The following is a 23,422-nucleotide window of genomic DNA, read 5'->3' as shown; positions in this document are numbered from 1 at the left end:
AAAAAAAAACTGTCAAAAAGTCTACAGCCAGGGAACAGATTGTCCTAGTAATTGTGTGCTGCTGATTTTTTCTGCTATTAGTCCCAGAAATATCTGTCAGCCTGCTCTAAATGTCCAAACATGGTCTGACAAGCCTATTTGCTTTTCAGTTAGAAATTTTCAGAAATTTTGCAATCAATCCAGCAATAAGTTCCAGGTTACCTCTGTGAATTACACACTACAGTTTCCTTTGTTTATTCCCACTACCTGGAGGGTCCTGTATATGATCTTGAGGATCTGATTCTTTTCAATGATTTTTTTTTTTATTGCGATAGATGAAAGAGCTTTTTTTTTTTCTTTTTTTTTTGGTAGGTCTGTTTTTTCTCTTAGTATGTTTGTTTTCTTATAAATCCACATGTAAACTTATGTTTATTTAGGTTTTTTCATTCTGCAAGCAATTATTTTGACAGTCACTTGTTCACTTCTTAGTTAATTTTCCATATATAAAAAAAAAAATGACTGTTTTCATAGGAATAAAAAGATCTCAGAAAGCTGTATTTTTAATTTTGCTGACATGCTCTCTCCCCGCTTGCAGCTTTTACTATGATACTTTTGGAAACATCCCTGAGGATAAGCAGAGTTATTTGGGAAATGCTTGGCTTAACCTGGGAAATGGATTATTATTTTTGGTGCTCTAAACCTACATTGTTCCAAGCTTCACAGCCGCTGTCCTGATGGATGCCTGTGTGAATTAAAACAATGTTTGTGAGGCAGCTGAAGAGCTCAGACTTCAGGGATTAAAATTCCTGGGAGGAAGAGGATGAAGAAAGGAGAAAATCCTGTTTCAAAGGTTGTTTTTTCATTTCTAGTATGCCAGAAGTATGGTAGGCTACACCTGTTGTCAAATGTCATTGAATTAGAGAAAAACTCTCTCCAGGGCAAATTATGCAACACTTTGCCTCACAATCCATCAGCCTTAATTAAAGTGAGAAGTAAGTCTTAATTACAATCCCATTGGAGCAAATCAACATTGTGTGAATAACATGAGGAATTTGCTTGTCAACAGATGAATATGTCCTACTGAAGAATGAACAAAATCTGCCTTTACTTGGAAGAAAGGAGACATGGGGCAATGCAGTATTTGGATTTTATCCAGTGATAAATGGGGCAAGAAGCTGTAACAACTCACCTGTTCTACAGAACACAAGCACTGATACAGCCAATAGTGCACCCACACTGAAGGGATCTTCAGAACATTGCTTTATTTCTTAACAAGAAATGGGCAGCAAAATGCTGGCATTTATCTGAGCTGGGAGCCATGTTCCTCTCCTGTTTCTCCTTGAGCACACTGTTCCTTGCAGACTTCAATGTGCAGCCCATCAATCCTCTCTTGGCCAACAGCTAAATGGCACAACTACCAAAACACAGGTGCCAGCATCATCACCCCAGCATTATTCCAGCACTGCTCTGCTGGTGCACAGCAGCACAGAATGGCCTGGCTTGGGAGGGACATTTAAAGGCCATCTAGTCCAGTGCCCTGCAGAGAGCAGGGACACCTTTGGATCAGGTTGCTCAGAGCATAAGCTTGAATGTCAGCAGGGATGGATGCCCACCCCTCTGGGCAACCTGTGCCAGGGTTTGAAAACACACAGTGTAAAAAACATCTTCATTATGTCTAGTCTGAATCTACCGTCTTTTAGATTGAAAAAATTCCCCTCAGTCTTGTCACAACAGGCCCTACTAAAAATTCTGTCCTGTCTTTTTTTTACAAGTCCCCTTAAAGTACTGAAAGGTAGCAATCAGGTCTGCGTGGAGCCTTCCCTCTTCCAGGCTGAACACCTCCAGTTATCCCAGCCTGTCTCCAAAGCAGAGGGGCTCCAGCCCTCAGAGCATTTTGTCCCTCCTCTGGACTAGCTCCAACAGGACCATGTCCTTTCTGTGCTGGGCACCCAGAGGTGGATGCAGTACTCCAGGTGGGCTCACACCAGAGCAGAGGGGTGGTGGAATCACCTCCTTCAAGCTGCTGGGCAGCCTCCATTGGAGGTACATGGCTGGCTCATGTCCAGCCTCTCACCTTGCAGCAGCCACAAGTCCTTCTCAGCAGGGCTGCTCTCCATCCCTTCATCCCCCAGCCTGTGAGATCAGCTGGGCTGGGACCCTGTCATAGCCCTTGGACAGAGCTGCTGGGCAGGATGAGCTCCCTAGTGAAGAAAGCAGATCCCACTCCCCACACAATTCCACCCTGGCCAAGAGGTCACAGCAGCCTGTGGGGTGACAGCAGGCTGAGGTGACAGCAGGCTCTGAGGTCCCAGAGGTCCCAGAGCCCCGTGGTTGCACAGCACCACGAGGACCGAGCAGTCAGTCCTTGACCACGACTGTTGTGGCAGCAGTGGTGCTGACATTGGGACAGCGGTGGCAGCAAGAGCTGCAGGACTGGCAGAGGGCAAGGCACCATGGCTTTTGCTCTGTGCCTCCTCCTCCTGCTCCTCCTGGGAGTGGCCCTGCCTGACAGGGCTGCCCTGGCTGCTCCACAGCGAGCACAGGGAGCAGGTGAGCCCGCAGCCTGGCTTCCCTTTCCTGGGACAGCACTTCCTTCTCCCTGGGAAGTGTTGGGGATGGTTTTCCCCAGGGCTTTAGGGAGAGTTTCTTCTGTGGGAGGGAGAGAGTCCCCAGGGGCCCTGGGCTGGTCCTGCTGCCTCTCCAGGGATGTTGCACAGGGCCTGCAAAGACGGTGGAGAGTGACCAGAGCCAGCCCAGAGCTCCCCAGGCCCCTCTGCAGCTTTGGCCATGTCCATTGACATCTGGCTCCCACAGCCTTACCCAAACCCCTTGCAGTGCCCAGTTCCCTAAAGCAGAAGGGGATCCCAGCGCACCATGGCCATGGTTCTGATCTGTGCTTCTTTCTAGATTGGGATCATGACTTGCATTATTTGGGATCGCTGGTGAATGAGACTGAAAATCTCGGAGAATGCTGGAGGTAAGTTCTGAATTGCCACTTGTACTGACAGAATAATCTGTCAAGGTGGGAAGTGCTCACTTATGTGCTGTTTGCGTTAAGGTCGCGTGAGGGTTGAAGGATCCAGGAAATTTTTCCCTGATCCCTTCTGGAGCCCTGAGTGATCCCACAGCACCGCTGAGGAAGGAGCATTTAGCTGTCAATCTTCTTCCCATGTGCAATGCCAGTGTCTCCTTCCATGTGCTCTGTGCAGCCACGGAGAGGAGCAGAGAGGGAAGGGGCTGGACCCAGGCCTTGCAGGGCTCCTTTGCTAGCCCCAGGGAGCCTGAGGATCTCCTACAGATCCACGGGAGCTCTTCTGTCCTGCCTTTCCTTGCAGCCAAGCCTCTTGCTGAAGGTGATCTGGCTTCCCAACCCACATCCAGGACTGAGGCTCTGGGAGATGGCGAGGGTAGGTGAAGGCCTTTCCCCCTGGGAGAGCTGCCAGCTCAGAGCCCAAAGCTCAGCCAGGGCAGCATCGCTGCAGGTGTCAGGATAGAGCCGTGCACGTGTGTGCCCCCATCCTGTGCGATCCCCTCACCACTCCCGCGGCTCAGTGCTGCCTGTGCAGATGAGCAGAGATGACAGAAGCTTCTGTGGCTGTTGAGTTACAGGTGTGTCTGCAGGCAGGACTTTCCCAGCTCCTGGGTTGGTAACTGTACGCAAGCCCGGCTCCCATGGCAGGGGTGAGTGGTGTGTCCCTCCTGACCCCACAGACTGAGCACTGATTTTCTGGGATCCATTTCTGGGAAGTGGAAGTATTTTCTTCTAAGGTCCTCCAAGAAGAAAGAACAAAGCTACAGGACATCAGAAACTCCATGAGCCATCCAAAATCACTCCACAAATGCTGAAGAAAATGCTGCAGGGAGGACAAGGTGGGTCCATGTCCCTCAGCCTTCTCCTGAGACTCAGCAGCCAGGGGCTTTCTTTGCACAGCAGGAAGCAGATCCATGGCAGCCTCGCTGCCCCACTGTTGCTTTCATGCCCTGCAAGGCTGTTTCCCCGCCTGTTCTGGCTGCTGCTTCTCCCCAGCCTCTGCAGGAAGGCATTTGGCATCAACAGGCAGGGAGCCAAAAGTGCAGCAAGGGTCATGCTCACACTGAGATCCCCTGCAATTTCTCGGTCCCCAGGTAGATCAGAAAGGGCAGCTCTTTGGAAAAGAGAGGCCCCTGGCCATTGCCAAAAATTTATATGATTTCCTGATCCTTAACCATGCCTTTGACAAGCATTGCCTCCTGAAGTTTCCCCAGTGGGGAATGGTTCCATCTGATCCAGCTGCCCCTTTCTGCAGAAGTGGACAGACCGGCTGTGCTGAAGGCGGCGTTTCCCGGAGGAAGCAGTGGCCCATGGGCAGCCTCTGCTGCAGGAAGGGAGGCCATGCCAGGCACAGTCACAGGAGGTAATTGCTGTGCCTCTGGGCCTGAGCCCTGCTGAGGCTTGAGCTGCCATCTCTGCTGCTTGGTTGTGCCTGCCCTTCAGGGATGTTGCACAGGGCCTGCAAAGAGGGTGGAGAGTGACCAGAGCCAGCCCAGAACTCCCCAGGCCTCTCTGCAGCTTTGGCCATGTCCATCGACATCTGGTACTCACGATCTAACCCAAACCCCTTGCAGTGCCCAGTTCCCTAAAGCAGAAGTGGATCCCAGCTCGCCATGGACGTGGTTCTGATCTGTACTGGCTTCTAGACTGGGATCAGGACATGGATTATCTGGAGGCCCTGCTAGATGACAGCTGGCAAGACTTGGAGAATGCTGGAGGCAAGTTCTCAATGTGCTTTTCCTGATGGAATAATGTCAAGGTGGCAAGAGCTCACTCATGTGCCATATCCCTTAACATAATCTCAGAGCTGAAGGATTCTGGAAGCCTTGCCCTGCTCCCTTCTGCAGCCCTGAGTGATCCCACAGCATCGCTGTCAGTGGGAGGAAGGAGCATTTAGCTGTCAATCTTCTTCCCATGTGCAATGCCAGTGTCTCCTTCCATGTGCTCTGTGCAGCCACGGAGAGGAGCAGAGAGGGAAGAGGCTGTGCCCCGGGGATGTGCCTTGCACAGCTCCTTTGCCAGCCCCAGGGAGCCTGAGGATCTCCTACAGAGCCTCAGGAGCTCTTCTGTCCTGCCTTTCCTTGCAGCCAAGCCTCTTGCTGAAGGTGATCTGGCTTCCCAACCCACGTCCAGGACTGAGGCTCTGGGAGATGGCGAGGGTAGGTGAAGGCCTTTCCCCCTGGGAGAGCTGCCAGCTCAGAGCCCAAAGCTCGGCCAGGGCAGCATCGCTGCAGGTGTCAGGACAGAGCCATGCTCGTGTGTGCCCTAACCCTGCACGATCCCCTCACTACTGCTCAGAATTGGCAGCTTTTTGGAGGAGGGAGGGCCCTGGCCCTGGCCCAAAAGCCAAGGCATTTTTTGAACCTTATCCCCATATTTGACAAGCATGAGGTGCTGAAAATGCCAGCACCCAAATCAAGAACTTTTACATTTGATTCAGCTGTGCCTCTTCCTTTCTCAAGGGATGGACCAAAAGACCATGCAGGTGGAGACGTTTCCCAGAGGAAGCAGTGGCTCATTGGCAGGAAAGAAGGCGATGCCAGGCACAGGCCCAGACACAGGAGGTAATTGCTGTGCTGGGCTCAGCCCTTGGCGGGGCTGTGTGCCAGCAGCTCTTCCCCTAGGGCTGGCCCTTGCATGACCCAGCAGCAGCCAAAGCTGGAGGCACCTCGGCTTCCAGGCCTCTGGAGCTCGTTTCCAGCTCCTGGGAAACGGGACTCGTGCACCAACATCTATCCCACTGCAGCTGCTCCCAGAGGTAGCCGTGAGCGCCCAGAGGCCAAAGACACAGGAGCAGCCCTGAGCGGGAGCCCTGCCACGAGCCCAGGGCCACAGCCAGCCCTGGCTCCCAACTGGGCAGGGGCTGCACTGGCCCCTGACAGGGCCTGGCTCTGTCCCCTTGGGCTGGGGGAGCTGTCATGGAGAAGGGAGGGTCAGGGGTGGCAGTGGCTGCTCAGGGATGGGCTTGGCCCGTGTCCCTGGAAGGAGCCACTGTCCAAGCAGCTGTGCTGTCCCCCGGGCTCTGCTCCTGGCCTTCTGGGCTTTGTTGGGTGGCACAGCCTGTGCCAAGGGCCAACAAGGTGCCTGCAGGCCCCAGCTCTGGGGGAAACAGAGAACATCCTGGACATACCCACCATGCTGCCAGCTCAGCAGCGCAGCACAGCACGGGCTCTCACTGCCCATTGCTCCCGCAGATGCAGCCAGCACCACAACACGTGTTCCCAATTCCCAGAAGGACATCGGAAGAAGTTTCTGTCAGGGAACACGCTGTTGGCCAGAATTAATGGCAGGCCTACTTTGTTTGGTGCATTTACTGGTTTTATGTGGTGTTGGAATCTGGTATTGCTGGAAGACAAAACGGTGAGTGTTTTGTTCATCTTTCCCTCAAACAGCTTCTTTTGAAAGTCTATTGTAGAATAGAAACATTCCCAGTGAGTCTGCTGCGGACCTGTAGATAGTCAGTGGTTGTCCAAATAACTGTGCTGAGAGTTCTGCTGCTGCCCAGGCCTTTCATTGGCCTCTTAATTGCTGGGCCTTGTCCTGGAGAGCCCGCTGGGGCTGCAGCCAGTGCTGGCTCCCACGGAGGCTGCCTGGCCAAGAGCAGCCCCAGGAGCAGCGGGCAGAGGCAAAGCAAGGTGGGCAGGAGAAAGAGTGGGGACGAGATTGCCTTTGAAAGGCAGAGGCGCTCTGGGGCCCGCTCCTGGCCAGGGACCCTGCCCAGAGCCATCCCCTGCTCGCCGGGGCCTTGAGGGGCAGCTGTCCAGCTGGGCCAAGCTGTGCCAGCAGCTCCAGGCATGCTGGGGAGCCTTGGCCACTCTGGGCCCTGCTGTGCAGGAGGGTCCCTGCGTGCCAGCGGCAGCTGGGGGCCTCAGCCACCTCCTCTCTCCACAGGAGCACCTCTGCACCTCCAGATGTCCTGCCAAACACGTTAGTCTGGGAGACCTGCACCTGTCATCCTCCATCTCCAAGCCAGTGTCCATTGTCCCTGCCACAGCTCCATTTTCAGCTTATTGCTGTGCCGCCACCACCCAGAACAGGACCCTCTGTCCCTGCAGGTGCTGGCCCTGGTGCCTGGCCAGGCCTGAATGTGGGCCCCTCCTGCCAGGGAAGGGTTTGAGCAACACCTTTGGGCTTCTGCTCTGGGCTCTGGCTGGTACCACCAGCACTGGCACAGCTGCTTGGCTGGCCACAGCCTTGGCTGGGCAGGCAGCAGCCAGGCATGGGGCACCATGTTGACTTTCTTTTACATTTTTAGAAATTAGAAATTTTTAGAACTCTTTAGAATTATTATTGGTAGAAAGTAAACCCCAAATATTTCTTCCCAATTTCCATAGTTGTTAAGGATTTTTCAAATTAGTTTTAGAATTCTGAAAAAGTGACCCTGTTTTGTCTTTGCTTTTCATTTTTAGAAATTTGAAATTTTTAGAAATATTTTTTGTAGAAAGAAATCTACAAACATTTCTTCCTTATTTCCATAGTAGTTCAGGATTTTTCAAGGTAGTTTTAGAATTCAGAAAAACTTGGAGCATTTTTACACATCTAGAATAAAAACTGAAATTGCATTCAATTGGTAATCTTTACTCTAAGAAGAACTAAGATACCCCAAAACACCCAGCCTACTGGAGAGGCTCTTTTCCCACTGGAGATTTGTACCTAGTCTCAACAACTAACCTAAGACCTTTTCCCAGGTATTTTTTGGGACTTCTGACAAGCTCCCCTCTTAGTGTTCAGAGGGAATCTTTGAGCACAGTGAGAATCTCCCGCTGTGCAGGAGGGTCCCTGTGTGCCAGCTGCAGCTGGGACCTCAGCCATCTCCTCTCTCAATAGGTGCCCCTCTGCAGCTTCACAAGAAAGGCCAAACACCTCCCTCAGGGACACCTGCACCACACATTTCACATCTCCATGCCCATGCCCACTGTCCCTGTCACAGCTGCATTACCAGCTTGCTGCTGTGCAGATGCTGCCACCACCCACAGCAAGGCCCTGTGTCCCTGAAGGGACCCACCCTGCTCTGTGGCCTGGACTCAAGGTGGGTCCCTCCTGCCAGGGCAGGGCCCAGCACAGCTCTTCTGTTCAAATAAAGAGATGGAGCTCTCACCCCAGTGTCCAGCTGGCACAACCAGCAAAGCCCACACAGCACCAGCCCTGGCTGAGCCCCATGTCCAGGAGCAGGCAGGGCTGACCAGAGTGTGGGTGGCAGGAGCCAGGCAGGGGCTGCTGTGACCAGCAGCGGGGAACTGAGGGGCTGGGGGAGTCCGTGTTGAGCGTCCCTGGGATGAGGGCACATTTCCTTCAGTGGCATCCCCTGGGTCTGGACCTCCTCCAGTGCCATGACCAGGAAAAGAGGAAACCATCAAGAGCATCTCCTGGGACACTGCCGGACCAGCAATGTCAGCAGGCAAAACCAAGGTTTTGTTTAGCAATAACCCTCTGAAGAAGTCAAAGATTGACAGTCAGGGCAGTCCAGTAGTAGAGATGGGAGTACTTCCCTCTGGGAAGGGGCTCCTGTCACTTCACAGTCTCCATCCCCCGCCGGGAACCGCAGAACTCTGGCCAGCCCTGCTCCCCCCATGCCCTTGTCAGACCTGGGGAGGAGGAGGCTGAACCGGAGCCCTGTGACCTCTTCAGAAGCCAGAAACCAAAGAGAAAGAGAAATTCCCAGGATTAAGTTTTAAAGGGTGGTGTTCACAGGTTGATGTCACTTTTCAATGGGCAAAACTACTGTCAGAATTTTGAAGTCTTAAAAAGCAGATGAACTGAAGAACCTGCCCTAGCCCTTCCAAACAGGGAAAAAGAATTTGAATTTTATGTGGGTGTTGAACAGAAGCAGGCCAAAGGAGTTCTAGTGTAAGAACACCACAGGGCACTTCTTGAAGACCAATGGCCCCTTTTTCTAAAATGCTAGACCACTTGGCGAGAGGTGGCCCCATTGTTTGTAAACTTGTGCAGCCACGGCTTTAGTGGTAAGTGAGGAGAGTAGGAGGCTCTCTAATCCTTAAAGCCTCACAGCAAGTTAAGGCTGTGGCAACCAAGAAAGTCCCTCACAGAACAGGATGATCCAGATTTAACAAGTGGGAAAGAGTTTAACCCCACTATCTTTTAACTGGTCCTGAGGGTGGAGACCTGAAGGAAACTCATGACTGGATTCAGGTAATAGATCTCCAGATGCCAAGGAGATATTAAATTATCCTCCCTGGAATTAAAGTTGGGAATTTTTTCTTTCTCTAGAGCAGTAAATTAGGATGTTGGTGGAGGTTTCTGGTTCTGTTCCCAACAGGGCAGCCATTTGGCACAGCCCATGAACACGGCATTGCAGTCCATGTGGCTGTAGGACAGATCCTTGTGTTCCGCTTCTTTCCTCTCCCACTCCCCACTGCCACCAGCTCCCCCCGGGCAATGAGGGGGTTCCCGGCTGAGCGAGGGCAGCGCAAACGTGCAGCAGCTCAAGGATCCGCTCCCTGCCCACTTGCCAGGACAGGGCTGCCCTGGGCCTTGCCATGGACAGAGGCTCCCCCTTCTCTGCTCGCTCTCACCCTCCTGCCCCAGCCTCGCTCACTTCCATTCACGTTCCTCCCGTCAGGGACACTCTCCACACGGATCATGGCCCTGATGCCTTGGAACCTCAGCACTGTTTATCCTGGATTTTAGCCGGGACTTCCTCTGGGTTTGGGGCTGGGCTATGCAGGCTGCAGTGTGTGGAGCTTTCCCCAGCCACCGTTCGGGGTGTGTGTGTCTCCCTTTTCCCCAGCAATTTCCTTCTGTCTTCTCCTTCCCGACGTTTCCCCTCAGCAGGGCTGAGCCTTTTGCCGCCCTTTTTCCCCTCAGCGCTGGCCCCGCCCCCCCGCTCAGGCCTCGCCCCCTCGGCTCGGAGCGGCTCCCCGCCATCCCCTCCGTAATGAACGCCGTTCCTTCCTCCCTCATTAAAACCTCGCTAATTAATGCCCTGGCGGGCAGGAGCAGGGCTTTGCAGGAGCTCTGTGGGACAGCCTGGCTGCGTGGGGCAGGGCAGAGATGCCCGCTCTAGGCCCTCCCCTTTCAGGGCAGGGATCCAGGGCACCGTGAGCTCCCCCAGAAAAATGCTCCGTCCCGGCCCACAGCTACACGAAAGGGAGAGGAGGAAAGCAGGGTGCCAGAGACACAGCAGCCCTCAAGAGTTCCCCAGCTGTGTGTTCTGCCCCCGCCCCACCTCTTCCAGCTCCATGCCGTGTTGACAGGAGCTTGGAAAGAGCAGGAAAACAGAAACCAGGTCCACAGTGAATTCCTCGAAGAAAAATCCATGGATGGCCAGGAGGCTGCTGTGGCTCCTTCCTGAAAATCGGGGCTGTTGGGAACATGGCACAGGGTGTCCCAGGACTTAGAGCTGGACCCTGAACCCTCCTGGATCTCCTTGGCACCCGTCCCAGGCAAGGACTGTCCTGGATATCCTCCTGGATCTGCCCCAGGAAGGTCCCCGCTCCCTGGTGCGGGATGCGACGGGTAGAGGACAAAGAATGAAAGTCAAGAGAAGAATACAGAGATGCTTCTTGTCACTGTAGCAAGAAATTTGGTTCAGTGAAAGCTCAGCTGGAGATGAAGGTGGCCAAAAATGTGAGGCAGAATAAAAATTGACTTGTTAAATACATTAATAAAAAACAATTATAGAAATTACATTATCCCCTTCCAGGATGCGGATGGTCACCTGACAAACACGGACACAGACACAGTACAGGTTTTCTAATGCATTCTTTGCATCTCTCTTTGCATCTCATCCATCCTTTCCCAGTGGAAACCATGCATTATACCAAGGGACACTGCAAAGTCCTTGAAAGGGGCAAACCCTGCTCAGCAGAAACCAAACCACCCATGACTGAACCACAGCATCCCCATCTTGAATCCAAACGCAGCATGTGCCAGCTATTGGGAAGAGAGGAACCCTATGGCAGTCAAAACCAGAGCAGTGGGACAAGAATGAGCACTCTTTGGAATATCCTGATTGATTTAGAACAGAGGTTCTGCAGAAGTCGGTGAGCTGCTAAGAAAAAGTCTTGCAGTCCTCGCCAGCCATTTCAGGAGAGCTCCCCAGAGACAGAAGAACTTCACCTCCCTTTGTCTCTGGGGGATCTTCTCCGGTACAGAGTAGTGGTTGTTTGAAGTTGGTGCCACTGCAGTGTCCTGGGAGCTGGGGCTTGACACAGGTGGCAGCAGCACTCTTCCTGATGTGCTGCCACTTGCTCCAGGGAAGGATTCATTGCAAGGGGCTGAGCTCTGGTTCTTATTTCCAGGCTTTTTGCAGCCATGTTCATCTTCAGGGATGAGCCGGTTGTGTGATCCCTGTATTGGGTGGGGCCGTGATGTCACAAAGGAGCTGAGCGCTGGGGTGATGCAGGGCCGTGATGTCACACAGCTGTGCTGGCCACAGCACTGTGACATCACCGCGTCAGCCCTATATAAACCGGGCCAGCCCCTGCAGCTGCCAGTGCAGTCACCATGGGACGTGCCGTAGCCATGTGTGACGGTGGCGTCCTGATGCCTGCACTTGTCCTGCTGCTGGCCACTGTGGCTGTCTGGTGGGCCGTTGGCTACTGGCAACCATGGAGGCGGCAGATGAGGAAGCGCCCCAGGGTTAGGCCCAGAGGCCCATGGAGGAACCGAGCAGCCCCTGCAGCTCCCAGGTTCTCCAGGCCTCGGGTGACCCCTCGCAGGGGGCCAGGTGCTCCCGCAAGCCCTCTGGAGAGCTCCTGCAGCTGCGGTCCCTGCATGGCAGTGGCCCAAGAGCTGCAGGAAGTGATGATCTGGCACTGGGCACACAATGAGACATCTGTGCCGCTCTACTTTGGGATGTGGCAGGTGTTGTGGAAAGAACTGGAGAAGCTGATGAAGTGAGGCCACCTGCCCTGCTGTGGCTTGCCCAGCTTCTCCAGAAGCCACCATCCCTTCAGGAGGCTGCTCCCAGCAAGATTCACCATCCCTGGGAGAGCCTCAACCCTTGCAAGGATGGCACAGCAGAGAAGACCCACCACCCATACAAGAAGCTCAGGCTGTCAGAGAATGTCCATGGTGCCAGGCGCCTCCACTATCTCTGACAGCCTCCATCTCTCGGAGAGGCTCAGCCAGACCTGTCAGCCTGCAGAAGGTGCAGAGCCCAGGGACAGATTTCCCAGCTCCCTTGGACCCTTGGACCTCAACAGCACGGGCGCTACCCTGACCACTGACATGGCCAAGGAAAACCCACAGGTCCAAGTGAGAGCCCAGCCTGATCCAGGGGAGTCATCTCAGGAGCAGGTGGAGGAGCAGCAAGTGTCCTGGAGCTAGCAGCTGCCGGACCATAGCTCCCAGGACACGGTACTGGACGTCACAGCTGGTAACAGCCTGTGCCTGGTGGAGGAGACAATTCCTGAGGGACCAGAGAGTTTCCTCCATCACCAGGAAGCTGCTCCCATATAGCCACTGTTATAAATGCAACGGCAAAATATGATTAATATAGACAGCAATTTATTATAAAACAATTTCAATCACAAACGGGAGAAAAAAACCATAATAAAATAGATCAGCGCAGCGCTGGGTGGACAGGGGTCTATACCCAGAGGTACAGATTTACCCAAATCCACACGGAGGGTAGAATGTCCAGGGTTTTTATAAGGATTTTGTGTCCTGGGGCTAAACTCCGAGCAGTCACTGTTCCACAAAGAGCCTAGATGGCTTGGTTGAATGGATTTCCTGGAACCGTGGAACTGAATCAATAGACGACTGGGCAGAGTCCTTTCGTATGTGAAAAGTTCTGATTGCTCTTGATGGTATCTTTGGTTGAGTTCTCAGGGAGAAGTGTCCAGGTCCGGGGTGGAGTTGATGGGCATCTTGGCTGAGCTCCTCTCATTGTTCAGTTTGATTGCTCTTTCGGTGGTAGCTGATAGGGTGTGGTATCCTGATTCGGTGTGGAGCCGTTAGGCATCTTGACCAGGCTCCTCTCATTGTCTAGCCTGATGGCCCTTGTTCTGCACTTCCTCTCAGGCTGATAAGCGTCGCCTAGGATCGTTATCACCTGACTAAGTAGTTACTGCTGGGTTTGGGGAGGAATCTTTAGTGCACGCTATATTTTTATGTGTTTTATACGGTTATAAATACAGTTATATACTATATTCCCTCTTTCACGAATTTTTTCCAAAGTTACATTTACCACACCACCGTCTACCAACAGGGCTTCCGTACCAGCAGGTGAGACCTGCGGAGCTGTCTGAGGCTCCCATGGGGCTCTTGAGGGGCATTCCCAGGCCAGGCCAGGGCTTCTGAGAGCAGCCGAGTCACTGGCTGTTTGCAGAAGCCCCTGATGCCACGGCCTCAAACAACCCCTCTCTGTTTTGCAGCTGCTCCTGGGACCCCCCTGTGCGAAGCCTCGGGCTGTAGCCCCAGCTGTCCACAAGAGCAGAGTCCAGCCCAGGACGCTGGGGACAGCGACGGTGCCGCCCTGCCCTGCTCCACTCGGGCTCCTGCAGCCGCCTCTGCACCTGCCCTGCCCCAACTCTGCCGCTCGCCAGCCCGACGGCTGCAAGGCGGTGGCCACTGCCTGGCACATAGCAGGGAGCAGGTGAGAGCAAGGGGTCCGGCGCTGGCTGGGGCCGCTGCACTGTCGGGCACTCAGGGGGTTCCTGGGCACAAGGCTGATGGCTTGGTCTTGGCCACAGGGCTCAAGAAGGAGCTGTGGGAGCTGTACCAGCTGGACCTGCAGCTGGGGAGCAGTGGCTTCGGCACCGTTTTCTTGGGGACCCGCCTCTCGGACGGGAGCCCGGTAAGTGGCCAGGATGGCCGGGCATGGCAGGAGGGCTGGGGGTGGCACGGGGCAAGGCTTGAGCTCAGCCCCCCTCTCTCCACAGCTTGCAGGTGGCCATCAAGTGCGTGGCCCGGGACATGGTCCTGCAGTGGGATGAGCTGGTGAGTGAGTGGGGACAGCGGGACAGAGCGGGCTGTGGTAAGCAGGGATAAGGCCAGGGCCAAGGGCGGTACATGGCCGCAGGCAGCGGGTGTGGGCTCAGCGTGCGAGGCCCAGCACGGCGGGCCCGGGGATGCCAAACAGCGGTGGTGGGTCCAGGCAGGGGCCACCTCCCAATCAGCCCCCGGGTGGGAGGAATGCCAAGCAGCAGGGAGGCTGCCCAAAGCAGAACTGGGGCATCCCAGGCAGGGGCATTGCAGCCACAGGGCAGCATCAGGCCCTGTGATGGAGGCATAGTCTCGTTCTCACAGCCCGACGGCACCTGTGTTCTGCTGGAGATCGTGCTGATGGAGAAGGCGGGCTCTGGCTGCCACAGAATCATCCAGCTCCTTGACTGGTTCGAGCTGCCTGACAGCTTCGTGCTGGTGATGGAGCATCCGGAGCAATCTCGGGATCTCTTGCACGTCCTGGTGGAGCAAGAGTCCTGAGCGAGGAGGCGGCGCGCTGGCTTTTCTGGCAGGTGCTGGAGGACGTATGGCACTGCACCGCCTGCGGCGTCCTGCACCGGGACATCAAGCCAGAGAACCTCCTTGTGAACCCGGAGACTGGCGACCTGAAGCTCATCAACTTGTGGCACCTTCCTCCAGGAGTGGGCCTACACAGAGTTTGCCAGTGAGTCCAGAGCACGGGCCCTGCTCCCAGTGCCAGGCACTGCACGGCCCCATTCCCTCCTGGGCCGCAGGGTGCGGCGTTCAGCCGGCTGACAGCTGCTCTGTGGCACGGGGCAGGTGCTGTGCCCCAGGAGCCGGCTGCCAGCCCTGCTGACAGCAAGGGGTTGCAAAAGCCGGGCCCCGGCTCCTCAGCTTGGCAGGCCCGCAAGGCCTTGGGCTGCTCCGCTGGCCTTGTCAGCCTTGCAGAATGGTTTCTTGGCTTTGGCCCATTGTCAGGGGGAGGCAGGCAGGCCTTGAGGGGAAGTTGTGGCCACGGCTGCAGCCCCTGCCTCTGGCAGGAGACTGGTGCCAGGCTCTGGAAGCCAGCAGCCTGCTCCTGAGCAATGCCGCCCGTCTCCCCTAGGAACACGCACGTACTGCCCGCCCGAGTGGATTGGCCTTCACTGCTACCACGGCGATGGGGCGACCACCTGATCCCTGGGCGTGCTGCTGTTTGAGATGGTGTGCGGGTACTTGCCCTTCGAGAATGAGCGTGACATCGTGTTGGGGCAGCTCTTCTTCCCGCAGGAGGTCTCTCCAGGTTGGTATGCGGCCTGAAGAAGACAGGCTTTGGCAGGTGGCACCACGCAGCCCAGCCCAGCCCTCCCGCAGCTGCGCGAGACGTCCATGTGCCCTCAAGGGCCGGCTGCAGCAGGTGGCCTGTGGCAGGCTGGGTGTGGCACGCTTGGCTGAAGGAGGGGACACTTGTCCTGCCGTGCCGCTCTCCCGCCAAGGGCAGCTCCGAGCACATGCAGCGTGGCCCGGCTTCTGCAGGTGTCGGGAGCAGCTGGGCAGGAGCCTTCTGCAAGTGAGCGCCGCTTTCTGCCTTCTCTCCCCAGAGTGCCAACATCTGATCTGCTGCTGTTTGTCCAAGCACCCCATGGATCGGCCAGTGCTGGAGCAGATCTTCTACCACCCTTGGGTGTTGGGCAGCCATTTCTGATGCCTTGCCGCAGCCTCTGCAGGACCCAGTTCCCATGTCCCACGCAGGACTGAGGGCCCAGGAAATAAAACAACCCGAAACCCAGTGCAGGCTGGCAAGTCTGGTTCTTGTTAGCAACTTCAGCTAAGGGAACCTCTTGGCAAAAGGGGCAATCACAGCGTTCCCTTCAGCTTTGTCAAGCTTTTGATGCCTTTCCTCCGGGTTGTCCCTCAAAATCAGAGGGGGGTAGAGCCTGCACCAGTCCCCCCAAATCGGTGGGAGGCAGAGACTACTCCCAGGCCCCTCAAAACTCGAGGAGCATGGAGAGGATCCTTGGGCCCACAACGCTAAAAGGAGATAAATACCCGGCCCCTCCAAAATAAGAGATGGATGGAGCCCACAGCGGCCCCCAAGTGCGCGTGGGAAGGGGAGACTGCCAGCCCCCCTAAAGAGGAGGGGAATTTTGCCTGTGCAAGTCCCGCAAATTGCAAGGAGACAGAGAACAGCCCTGGCCTGGCAAAGGGCAAAGAGTGGCCGGGGGCTGCCAGGATGATGACAACACTGGCACCCCCCAAATCAGAGGGGGACAAAGAGCCCGCACAGGCTTCCCAGGAGGAGAAAGGGGGCAGCAAATATCCCCTGTCCCCCTAAGTTGGAGGGGCACAGACACAACGCCCGCTCCCCCCATAGCGGAGGGGGACAGACACAAAAGGCCCCACAAAAAGAGCGTGGGCAACCAAGAGCACTGCTGGCCCCACGAAGGTAAGGAGGATGGAGAAACTCCCCATCTGTCTTTGTTTTGGAAGACAGGTGTCTGCTAGGGAGGGCAGGGGCCTCCCCTGGAATGAAAATGTAGACCCCCTCCCTCTGAATCATTATAACTTTGAACTCAAGGGGCTCTCAGACAGAGATCTGGGGATAGGAATAACAGTTCTTTACTAATATTTATAACGAGGCAAACAAACAACAATAACTTCAGCATTAACAACAAAACAGAACCAGGGACCCCAGGACAGCCTTCTCGGCCAGGACGGCAAAGGATGGAGGAGAGGCTTTGCTTCACAAACCCCCTTGGGTTGGCAGTCAGTGCCGGTGCTCCTGCAGGGCTCTGAGGAACACTCAGCTGGAACAGCAGGGATGAGCTGAGATCCTGGGCCAGTGGCTGAGGTGGATCAGCAGCTCCACGGTGGTGGCTGGCACTGCCACACGTCCCGGCAGGACAGGGGGTGTGAGGCCACCAACAAAGAGGGGAGAAGGAGAAGAAGAAGCAGCAGCTCTGTCTGGGTGTTAGCAAATTCCATCCTCTCCGCAGCAACATCTCCCAGCAAAGTGTCCTTCTCTGAAGCTAAAGAAGCTGCCAAACTGTGCCCACCTTCCCCTTTTCCTGCCCCCTTCCCTCCTGGGCCCAGCCGAACTCTTTGTGTTTCTCAAGTACCACCCGCAGTCAGGTTTTCCCCACAACTAATGGGTAAAAATTCCAGAGTTGAGCCAGAACTAAAAGAAGGACACCTAGCCCCCAACAGCTTCTCATCTCCATCTCTTTGCACTCCACTAGCCAGGAGGGATTGATCTGTCACCTCAAAACAACTCAATCCCACTGAAAACAGCTCCATTTTACCCCAAAAGGGCTCAATCCCAACTGAAAAGGGCTTGTTCCTCCTCAGAAAATCTCCATCCCACACCAAAATTACTCAGTTCCACCGCCGCCAGGTGAGATGGAGTTGGAAGGTGTTCTGGTTTAGGGCAAATTTGGAAGAAAACCACTGAATAGGGTCCCTCTAAAAAGCAAATTAAAGTTGCCCCTTCCCCAAATGTTTCAGGAAAAATATTTTCTTGGAGAAAAATGGAAAAATGCCGTTTATTTAATAATCAAAGTATCTACAAGCATGAGCAAGATGAATAATATTAAAGAATAAATCCTCTGGCTGCTTGAAGAGATGGCAAAGCCAGAAAAGTCCTTTCCATGGGGTGTAGCTCAGCTCGCTCAGTCTCTTATCAGTTCCTCCGGCGCTGGAAAGGGCCCAGGCCCAGGCCCCCGTGGGCCACAGCCGTGAGCTCCCGGGGTTTGTCTGGGTTCTCAGTCCAGAGCAGCTTTGAACAGATCCAAGGAAAAAGGCAAAAAACACTCCGGTGAACTCCTGTGCCTCAGCTAGCTAAAAACTAACTAAACTAAACTAAAAACTAATGAAAAAGGAAACTGAACTGAAGTGTCTAGAAGCAAAGGAGAGCTCTGTCCCACTGTCTGTCCCTGCTGCAGACAACACAGGCCGGGGAAGCGTGCGTGGCAGTGAGTGCCATTTCTGCAAACAAACTGCAGCTTCTTATTCCCCCTCTTCACTCTCAGAGCCAGTCTTGAAGGTGCAGAACTTAATGGCCAGCAGAAACAGAACAGACACCTGGGGATCCAAGGATCATAAAGTCACCCCAGGGCAGAAGGAGGTTGGGAGAAGTGGGATCCACATTTGGAGCGGTGGGATGGTGTAGAAGCAGGGCCTGGCGGCTCGTAAGATATCGGGATGTAACAGAAAGATAGTAACCCCCCCTCCTCTTTAGTATGGTAAGGACCCCTGCAATTAGCCAATAGCACCTAGCTGTGATGAAAGCAGATGGGAGTAACACAGTGGACCTAGGTTATAAAAGGTCAAATTCTCCAGCAATAAATGCCATTTTGCCATCCATCACATTGATGCCTTGTGTGCGGAATGGACCGAGTGGCCTGGGCACGGCCACCGTGCTGCTCTTGAACCAGGGTGTCTGCCTTGCTTAAAAGGCAACAGGATGAGGATTGTGTGGGGCTGGCTGGGTGGGCTGTATTTGATAGGAAATCAAACTTTCAGAGTTCCTGATTTGTGTCCCATTCATTTTCAGTCAGGTGCAGCTCTGTTTGCAGAGTGTCGCTGTGGCGCTCGAGACGAACACACGATGCAGCGAGGCTCGCACGGCAAGAGCAATCTTTATTGTTCAGAAGCTGCTTTTCAATGGTTGACTGTGGAGGCTGGGGACCCCGCTGATTCAGAGATCCTGGCCCTCCCTTGGAGGCAAGATACATTTCTCTAAGAGAGAGTAAAGTATCACTGCAAGCAATCTTTCAGTTAGTTATGTTAAACTGTTATACTCCATTGGTGTTCTCCCCTGCCATCCCACCCCGATACCTGTATCCCAGTTTTCTCCCAGTCCCTCTCCTCCCCTATAAATACCCCAGTTTTTCCCCTGTTCCAGAGAGCTGCTGTCACTGGCTCCCTTTGCCGAGGGCCCGGCTGTAATAAAGGCCAGTTCTCTGCGGAACGCCACACAGCGCTCTGCTCTCTCCCTCCGTGTCGCCTGCACGCTGCCGCTGAGCTGAGCTGAGCTGAAATCACTTGCCGGGCAGAGGACGTGTCTGTGCCCCAGGCAGTCCAACCGCGGAGCTCTTTTCCGGGAGTTGCGGCACCCCTGCCACCTCCACCGCCGCGACAACCTGTGAGAAAGCACAGTTGGGTTCTGCTCAGGCCATTTCAAACTACCTGGGGTGTTTGGGACTTGTCCTTGCAAAGGCAGCATCTCAGGAAAAGTCCAAGTTTCTCTTCATGGACTCCCAGGATGTGTTGGCTTGGAAGGGACCTTAAAGCTCCTCTTGTTCCAACTCTCAGCACACTCAGGACACCTTCCCCTAGACCAGCTTGCTCCAAGCCCCATCCAACCTGGCCTTGAACCCTTCCAAGGGTCAGACAATCACAGCTTCTCTGCAACCTGGTCTATTCCTCCCACATCTAAAATCATACCAAACTTAGCAGCCTCAGAGATCGATTTCTATCAAACAGCTACATTTTTCTAGGAAAGAAATATGGCAAAACTTGTTTGCATCTGACTTTGCAAAATCAACACGAGCTCTTCAGAAAGGGCTGCTGCCCAACCACTTTTCTTATTTTTGCCCATTTGGTGGAACATTTGCATTCTGTTGTTGGTTGGAGCAGTATTTTAATGTATCTGGCTGAGGCTGCTTCAAATAGTCCAGCGAGATACCAGGGTGTGAGGGGTGGAAACCTGAGCTCTTACACATCCAGTACTTCTATTGTTGGAAGTCTTCAATCCCACCTCTCTGCTGGGATGAAATAGGTGCTACTCATCCAATTTCTAAAGTATCGTGCATCAAGCTGACACTATTTGAAGACTTCAAAATAAAAAAGCCAATTGAAACAAACCTCTGCTCCTTTCCATTTTCTCTGTTCCACAGTTTAGGACAGAAGACAGGAGAGAAAGATTGTTTTGGGAACAATGTTTTCAGGACTCTACAAAGAATATCAAAACCGCTCTGCCACACTCTCAGCTCTTGCAGTGCCAAAAAGCACTGGCTCTCTTTGCTCACAGAATCACAATTGTGGTGGGATTTCTACCACACCACATGACAGTGATTTCTTTGTTTTTCTCCCGGAAATACCTACAGCACTTCTGGGTAGCAAAGCAAACATTCTAAACGCTCTTTTAGTGGCCCTTGAAATTGGACATGTGAAATGAGGTACACAAAGCCAAAGGCCAGCTGAACCTGGCATCTCTGAATGGGTCTTCACATTCTTCCCAGGAAGATGAATGGCAATCACTATTTTGGCAGGGAAACTGCATCAGCTGGCAATTTGCTGTAGAAAATGTGCTTTCTACTCCTCTCAGAGCCAAAACTCCTCCCCATTTCTTGGAAGTCCTTCTTAGATAAGGACCATGTTCAACTGAGTGGCAGTGAAGCCAAATGGCAATCCAGCAATCAATTGTCCTGTACACAATCTCCTCCATCCACATGGAAGGTTACTCACGGGCACACAGGAGGAAGGAAGAAACCCAAATGCATCATTGGACATAAAGTCAGACGTGTTGAGGGATGAAGAAATCTTGCAGAGATATGGAAAGCTGCCCTGAAAACCCAGTTCAGGAAGAGCCTGAGCTGTTTTGTGCTTCTAGGCCTGAAGATGCTCAGGATCTTTCCCAGATGCTCAGCAGGCAGTAGGATTGTGCCTGAATCTGGCTCTGGAAATGCCAGTGCCTCAGCTGAGAGCTGTGGCAATGATTTCCATTGCATGGAGAGGGGCCACAGTCCTGCAAGAGTCTTTCAGCAGAGCAAACAGCAGCCTGGAGGGTGGGCCATGCTGCATCTGTACCACTGCATGCTCATCCTTCACCACAATGCAGAGCTGCCCCCAAAGCTGCCATGGATCACTTTTTCTATTTCTCCTGTTGCATATATTTTGGAGAAGTTGTTCTAGGTGGCTTTGGATGGTGATCCTGTAGGAAGCAGCCATTCGCCTACTGTGATATCCTTACAACTAATCCTAACTTCTCATTGACTTGGGTTTTATTTGGGGTTTTTCATCTGTTTGTTTAATTGGTTTCTTTGGGTTTGTTTGTTTGTGTTTTTGTCTCTTTTGGTTTGAGTTTTTTTCCTTTCTTATAATTGACTGGTGAAGTTGGCACAGCCAAACTCCAGAAGTTGTAAACCAGGCTCGACTTTCCAGAAATTGCTTTTGGCTGGCTTTAGCTGCATTCCCAGGATCAGGATCAGCAGTAGATATTTGCAGGTTTTGCTCTGCATCATCAGCTTGCCCAGACTTGGCTCAGTGTTTCACCAGTGGAGAAGACAATGGATATTTTGCCAATCCTCCTTTGCAACAACAAAACTTGGGGCAGCATGACGGAAAAGAAGAAAAGAAAATATTCCCCAGTTAGAACAGAGCCAGAGTCCCACCATTTTCACTCCATTTTCTACATTTAGAGGCAAAGCTTCCATCTCCAAAAGCTTCCATCTCTCACTTCCTGATGCCATTTGCTACCCTTTCGTCTTGACCCCCACTCATCGGACTGCTGTCCATGTGGGGCTGGGGATGCTCAGCCTGGAAAGAGAAGGGGCTGGGGAAGCCTCCCTGCAGCTCTAGGAAAGATGGGCACAGAGAGGAGAAGGCTTTCAACTGCAGGAGTGAGACTGAAGTTGGATCTAATGAAGCTGCTCTTTTCCACTCAGGCTGCTGGGGCACTGGCCCAGGCTGTGCACAGAGGCTGGGGATGCTCCATCCTTGGCAACATCCAAGGCCAGCTGGGAGCGGGGCTCTGAGCAACAGATTCTGGGGGAAGATTGCTCCGCTTGGAACAAGATGGTCTTTAGGGTCCCTTCCAAGCCCAGTCACCCAGGGATTCCATCATTCTATGGTCTCCCTTGTCCACTTCAGCCTGGGCCTGGACTCCTGGCACTGATGTCACAGTGCACGCTCCAGCTAGAACTTCCAGCATCCAGCAACGGCCACAACACAACCCTTGGCTCCTTGTGTCAGCACGCTCTTCACCCTGCTCCAAGCCTACCCCTGTCACCTTGTTGCCACCTGCTCCCTGATTTCCCCAGCAGTCCCCAAAGCTCCCCATTGCCTGGATTTTACTATCCATCCCTGCAGGATGTCTGCATTTGCTCCAAAGAAGGTATGGTACTATTCCATGGATTAGGACACCCCACAACTGCCTGGGTGGGCTGGAGCTGTGTGGGATAGTGTGGGAAAGGGACCCCACTTGGAGATTTTGCTACCTCTGCAGGCTGTCACAGACAGAGAGGAGGAGATGGAGGTTGATATACAGATAGATACAGAAGAAGACATGGAAGTGGATGGAGAGGAGACCCGAGAGGAAGAGATGGAGGTGGAAACGGAAGAGCACACTGAGGACATGGATATCGATGTAAAAGACGAGGAGGAGGACATGGTCTTGGGATGAAGACCGATGCCAGCAGCAGAACAGGCAGGTGTTCCCCACAGGCAGAGTGGGCCCCCTGCTGCCAGGCTGGGGCTGGGCTGGGCACTCCCTGCTCAGGGACACGCTAGCCCATGCACTGGATTCTGGTGGCCATCCCTGGCCTGGGCTTGCTTTGGGCCACACAAGCCCTGTTCCAGTGCCTGGGCCACAGCCCCCAGCCCCAGCCAGGCTCACTTCTGGCAGCAGAGTCCCACTGTGCCAGTGTCCCAGCCTGGCATCACATGGAACACCCCTCCATGCCTGACTGCACTGACCGTGCTACTTGTTTTTCTTCCAGGACTGAGGCACATCCCAGACACAGATGCAACCTTCTGTATATAGGTTTTAGAGAGGTTATGTTCGCAATAGAAGTTTTAGAGTTTGCTTAAATCTACTGTAAATACGTTTCATATAGTTTGGTTAGATATGTTCTTAGGTAAATAGGTTCTATAGTTTCTTGTTGTTGTTACCAATATTCTTACAATGTAAATATGTTGCGTAGTTCATTCGTGTTCCTTTTCTTCTACAAATAAACATTCTTTGTTTTTCACACCCCAGTTCTCTTTGCATTTGCTTCGGGCACATTTGCAAAGTTGTGCTTTCCACTCGCTCCAGGTTCCCAGGGCTGGATGTCCCGGAGGGAGCTGGCACAGCCAGCCCAGGAGTGGGCTCCCTGTGCACAGGGGGTCCCACTGACAGAGCTCACCCTCTCCTTGCAGTTTCTCTGGACACACTTGGGAGCTGGAGGGGCAAATCCCAGTGGGCCCTGTCCCATGGCATCCCACATGGGAGCAGGGCTCAGCCTCATCCATGGCTCTTCGCTGGCTAGCCCCAGGGCTAAGGAGGCTGCACTGGGCTGCGGGCAGCCTGCTTCCTGGGCACCCTTAGGGGCTGGAGCCAGCCTGGAGGGAGCCTCAGCACAGGGGCCTCTGGCCTACATGCACCAAGATTTCCTTTGGAAAGCCCCTCTGTCACCACACTCTGCTACAAGCACAACATCAATTCCTCCTAGTTCAAGGGGAGACCTTAATTGGCACAAATTTGTCCCTTGGACTTTCTAGCACAGCAAATGTCAGCGCTTGTAATCCCTGTTCTGCACTCCCTGCTCGCGCACCAAAACATTGGAACCTGCTAGAACA

At 53.7% G+C, this 23,422-nt stretch overlaps 2 protein-coding genes and 1 long non-coding RNA gene across 5 annotated transcripts; all 3 read left to right on the top strand.

The window, feature by feature from the left end:
• Positions 1 to 2,298: 2,298 nt before the first annotated feature.
• On the top strand, positions 2,299 to 7,572 carry LOC147645200 (uncharacterized). Of its 3 annotated transcripts, none has more exons than XM_086874970.1 (11): positions 2,299 to 2,529; positions 2,887 to 2,956; positions 3,315 to 3,386; positions 3,589 to 3,660; positions 3,748 to 3,849; positions 4,266 to 4,373; positions 4,585 to 4,728; positions 5,098 to 5,169; positions 5,473 to 5,574; positions 6,205 to 6,370; positions 6,902 to 7,572. In XM_086874970.1, exons 2-11 carry the CDS (start codon positions 2,926 to 2,928, stop codon positions 7,125 to 7,127), a joined length of 1,095 nt encoding a protein of 364 aa, XP_086731096.1. In that variant the 5' UTR covers positions 2,299 to 2,529; positions 2,887 to 2,925; the 3' UTR covers positions 7,128 to 7,572. The 3 variants fall into 3 exon arrangements, 2 of the variants coding, with proteins under 2 accessions (XP_086731096.1, XP_086731097.1); XR_015282442.1 differs by lacking the exon at positions 6,205 to 6,370 and adding an exon at positions 6,403 to 6,645 and having other exon boundaries at positions 2,300 to 2,529; XM_086874971.1 differs by lacking the exon at positions 6,205 to 6,370 and having other exon boundaries at positions 2,300 to 2,529.
• A 2,281-nt stretch (positions 7,573 to 9,853) lies between these two features.
• LOC111942262 (uncharacterized) lies at positions 9,854 to 15,650 on the top strand. Its single transcript, XM_086874969.1, has 6 exons — positions 9,854 to 13,571; positions 13,669 to 13,772; positions 13,858 to 13,915; positions 14,225 to 14,585; positions 14,988 to 15,164; positions 15,463 to 15,650. The coding sequence occupies exons 1-4, from the start codon at positions 13,314 to 13,316 to the stop codon at positions 14,399 to 14,401; spliced, it is 597 nt and encodes a 198-aa protein (XP_086731095.1). The 5' UTR covers positions 9,854 to 13,313; the 3' UTR covers positions 14,402 to 14,585; positions 14,988 to 15,164; positions 15,463 to 15,650.
• A 1,363-nt stretch (positions 15,651 to 17,013) lies between these two features.
• On the top strand, positions 17,014 to 22,842 carry LOC147645199 (uncharacterized). The gene is made up of 3 exons (XR_015282441.1): positions 17,014 to 21,977; positions 22,089 to 22,289; positions 22,582 to 22,842. It is a non-coding gene; the product is annotated as an uncharacterized LOC147645199 (long non-coding RNA).
• The last annotated feature ends 580 nt before the right edge of the window (positions 22,843 to 23,422 follow it).

Source organism: Cyanistes caeruleus, unplaced genomic scaffold, assembly GCF_971803275.1.
Source record: "Cyanistes caeruleus unplaced genomic scaffold, bCyaCae1.hap1.1 HAP1_SUPER_29, whole genome shotgun sequence".
Lineage (NCBI taxonomy): Eukaryota > Metazoa > Chordata > Aves > Passeriformes > Paridae > Cyanistes > Cyanistes caeruleus.
The sequence above is the reverse complement of the archived record's forward strand: the minus strand, read 5'-3'. Positions and strand labels throughout refer to the sequence as shown.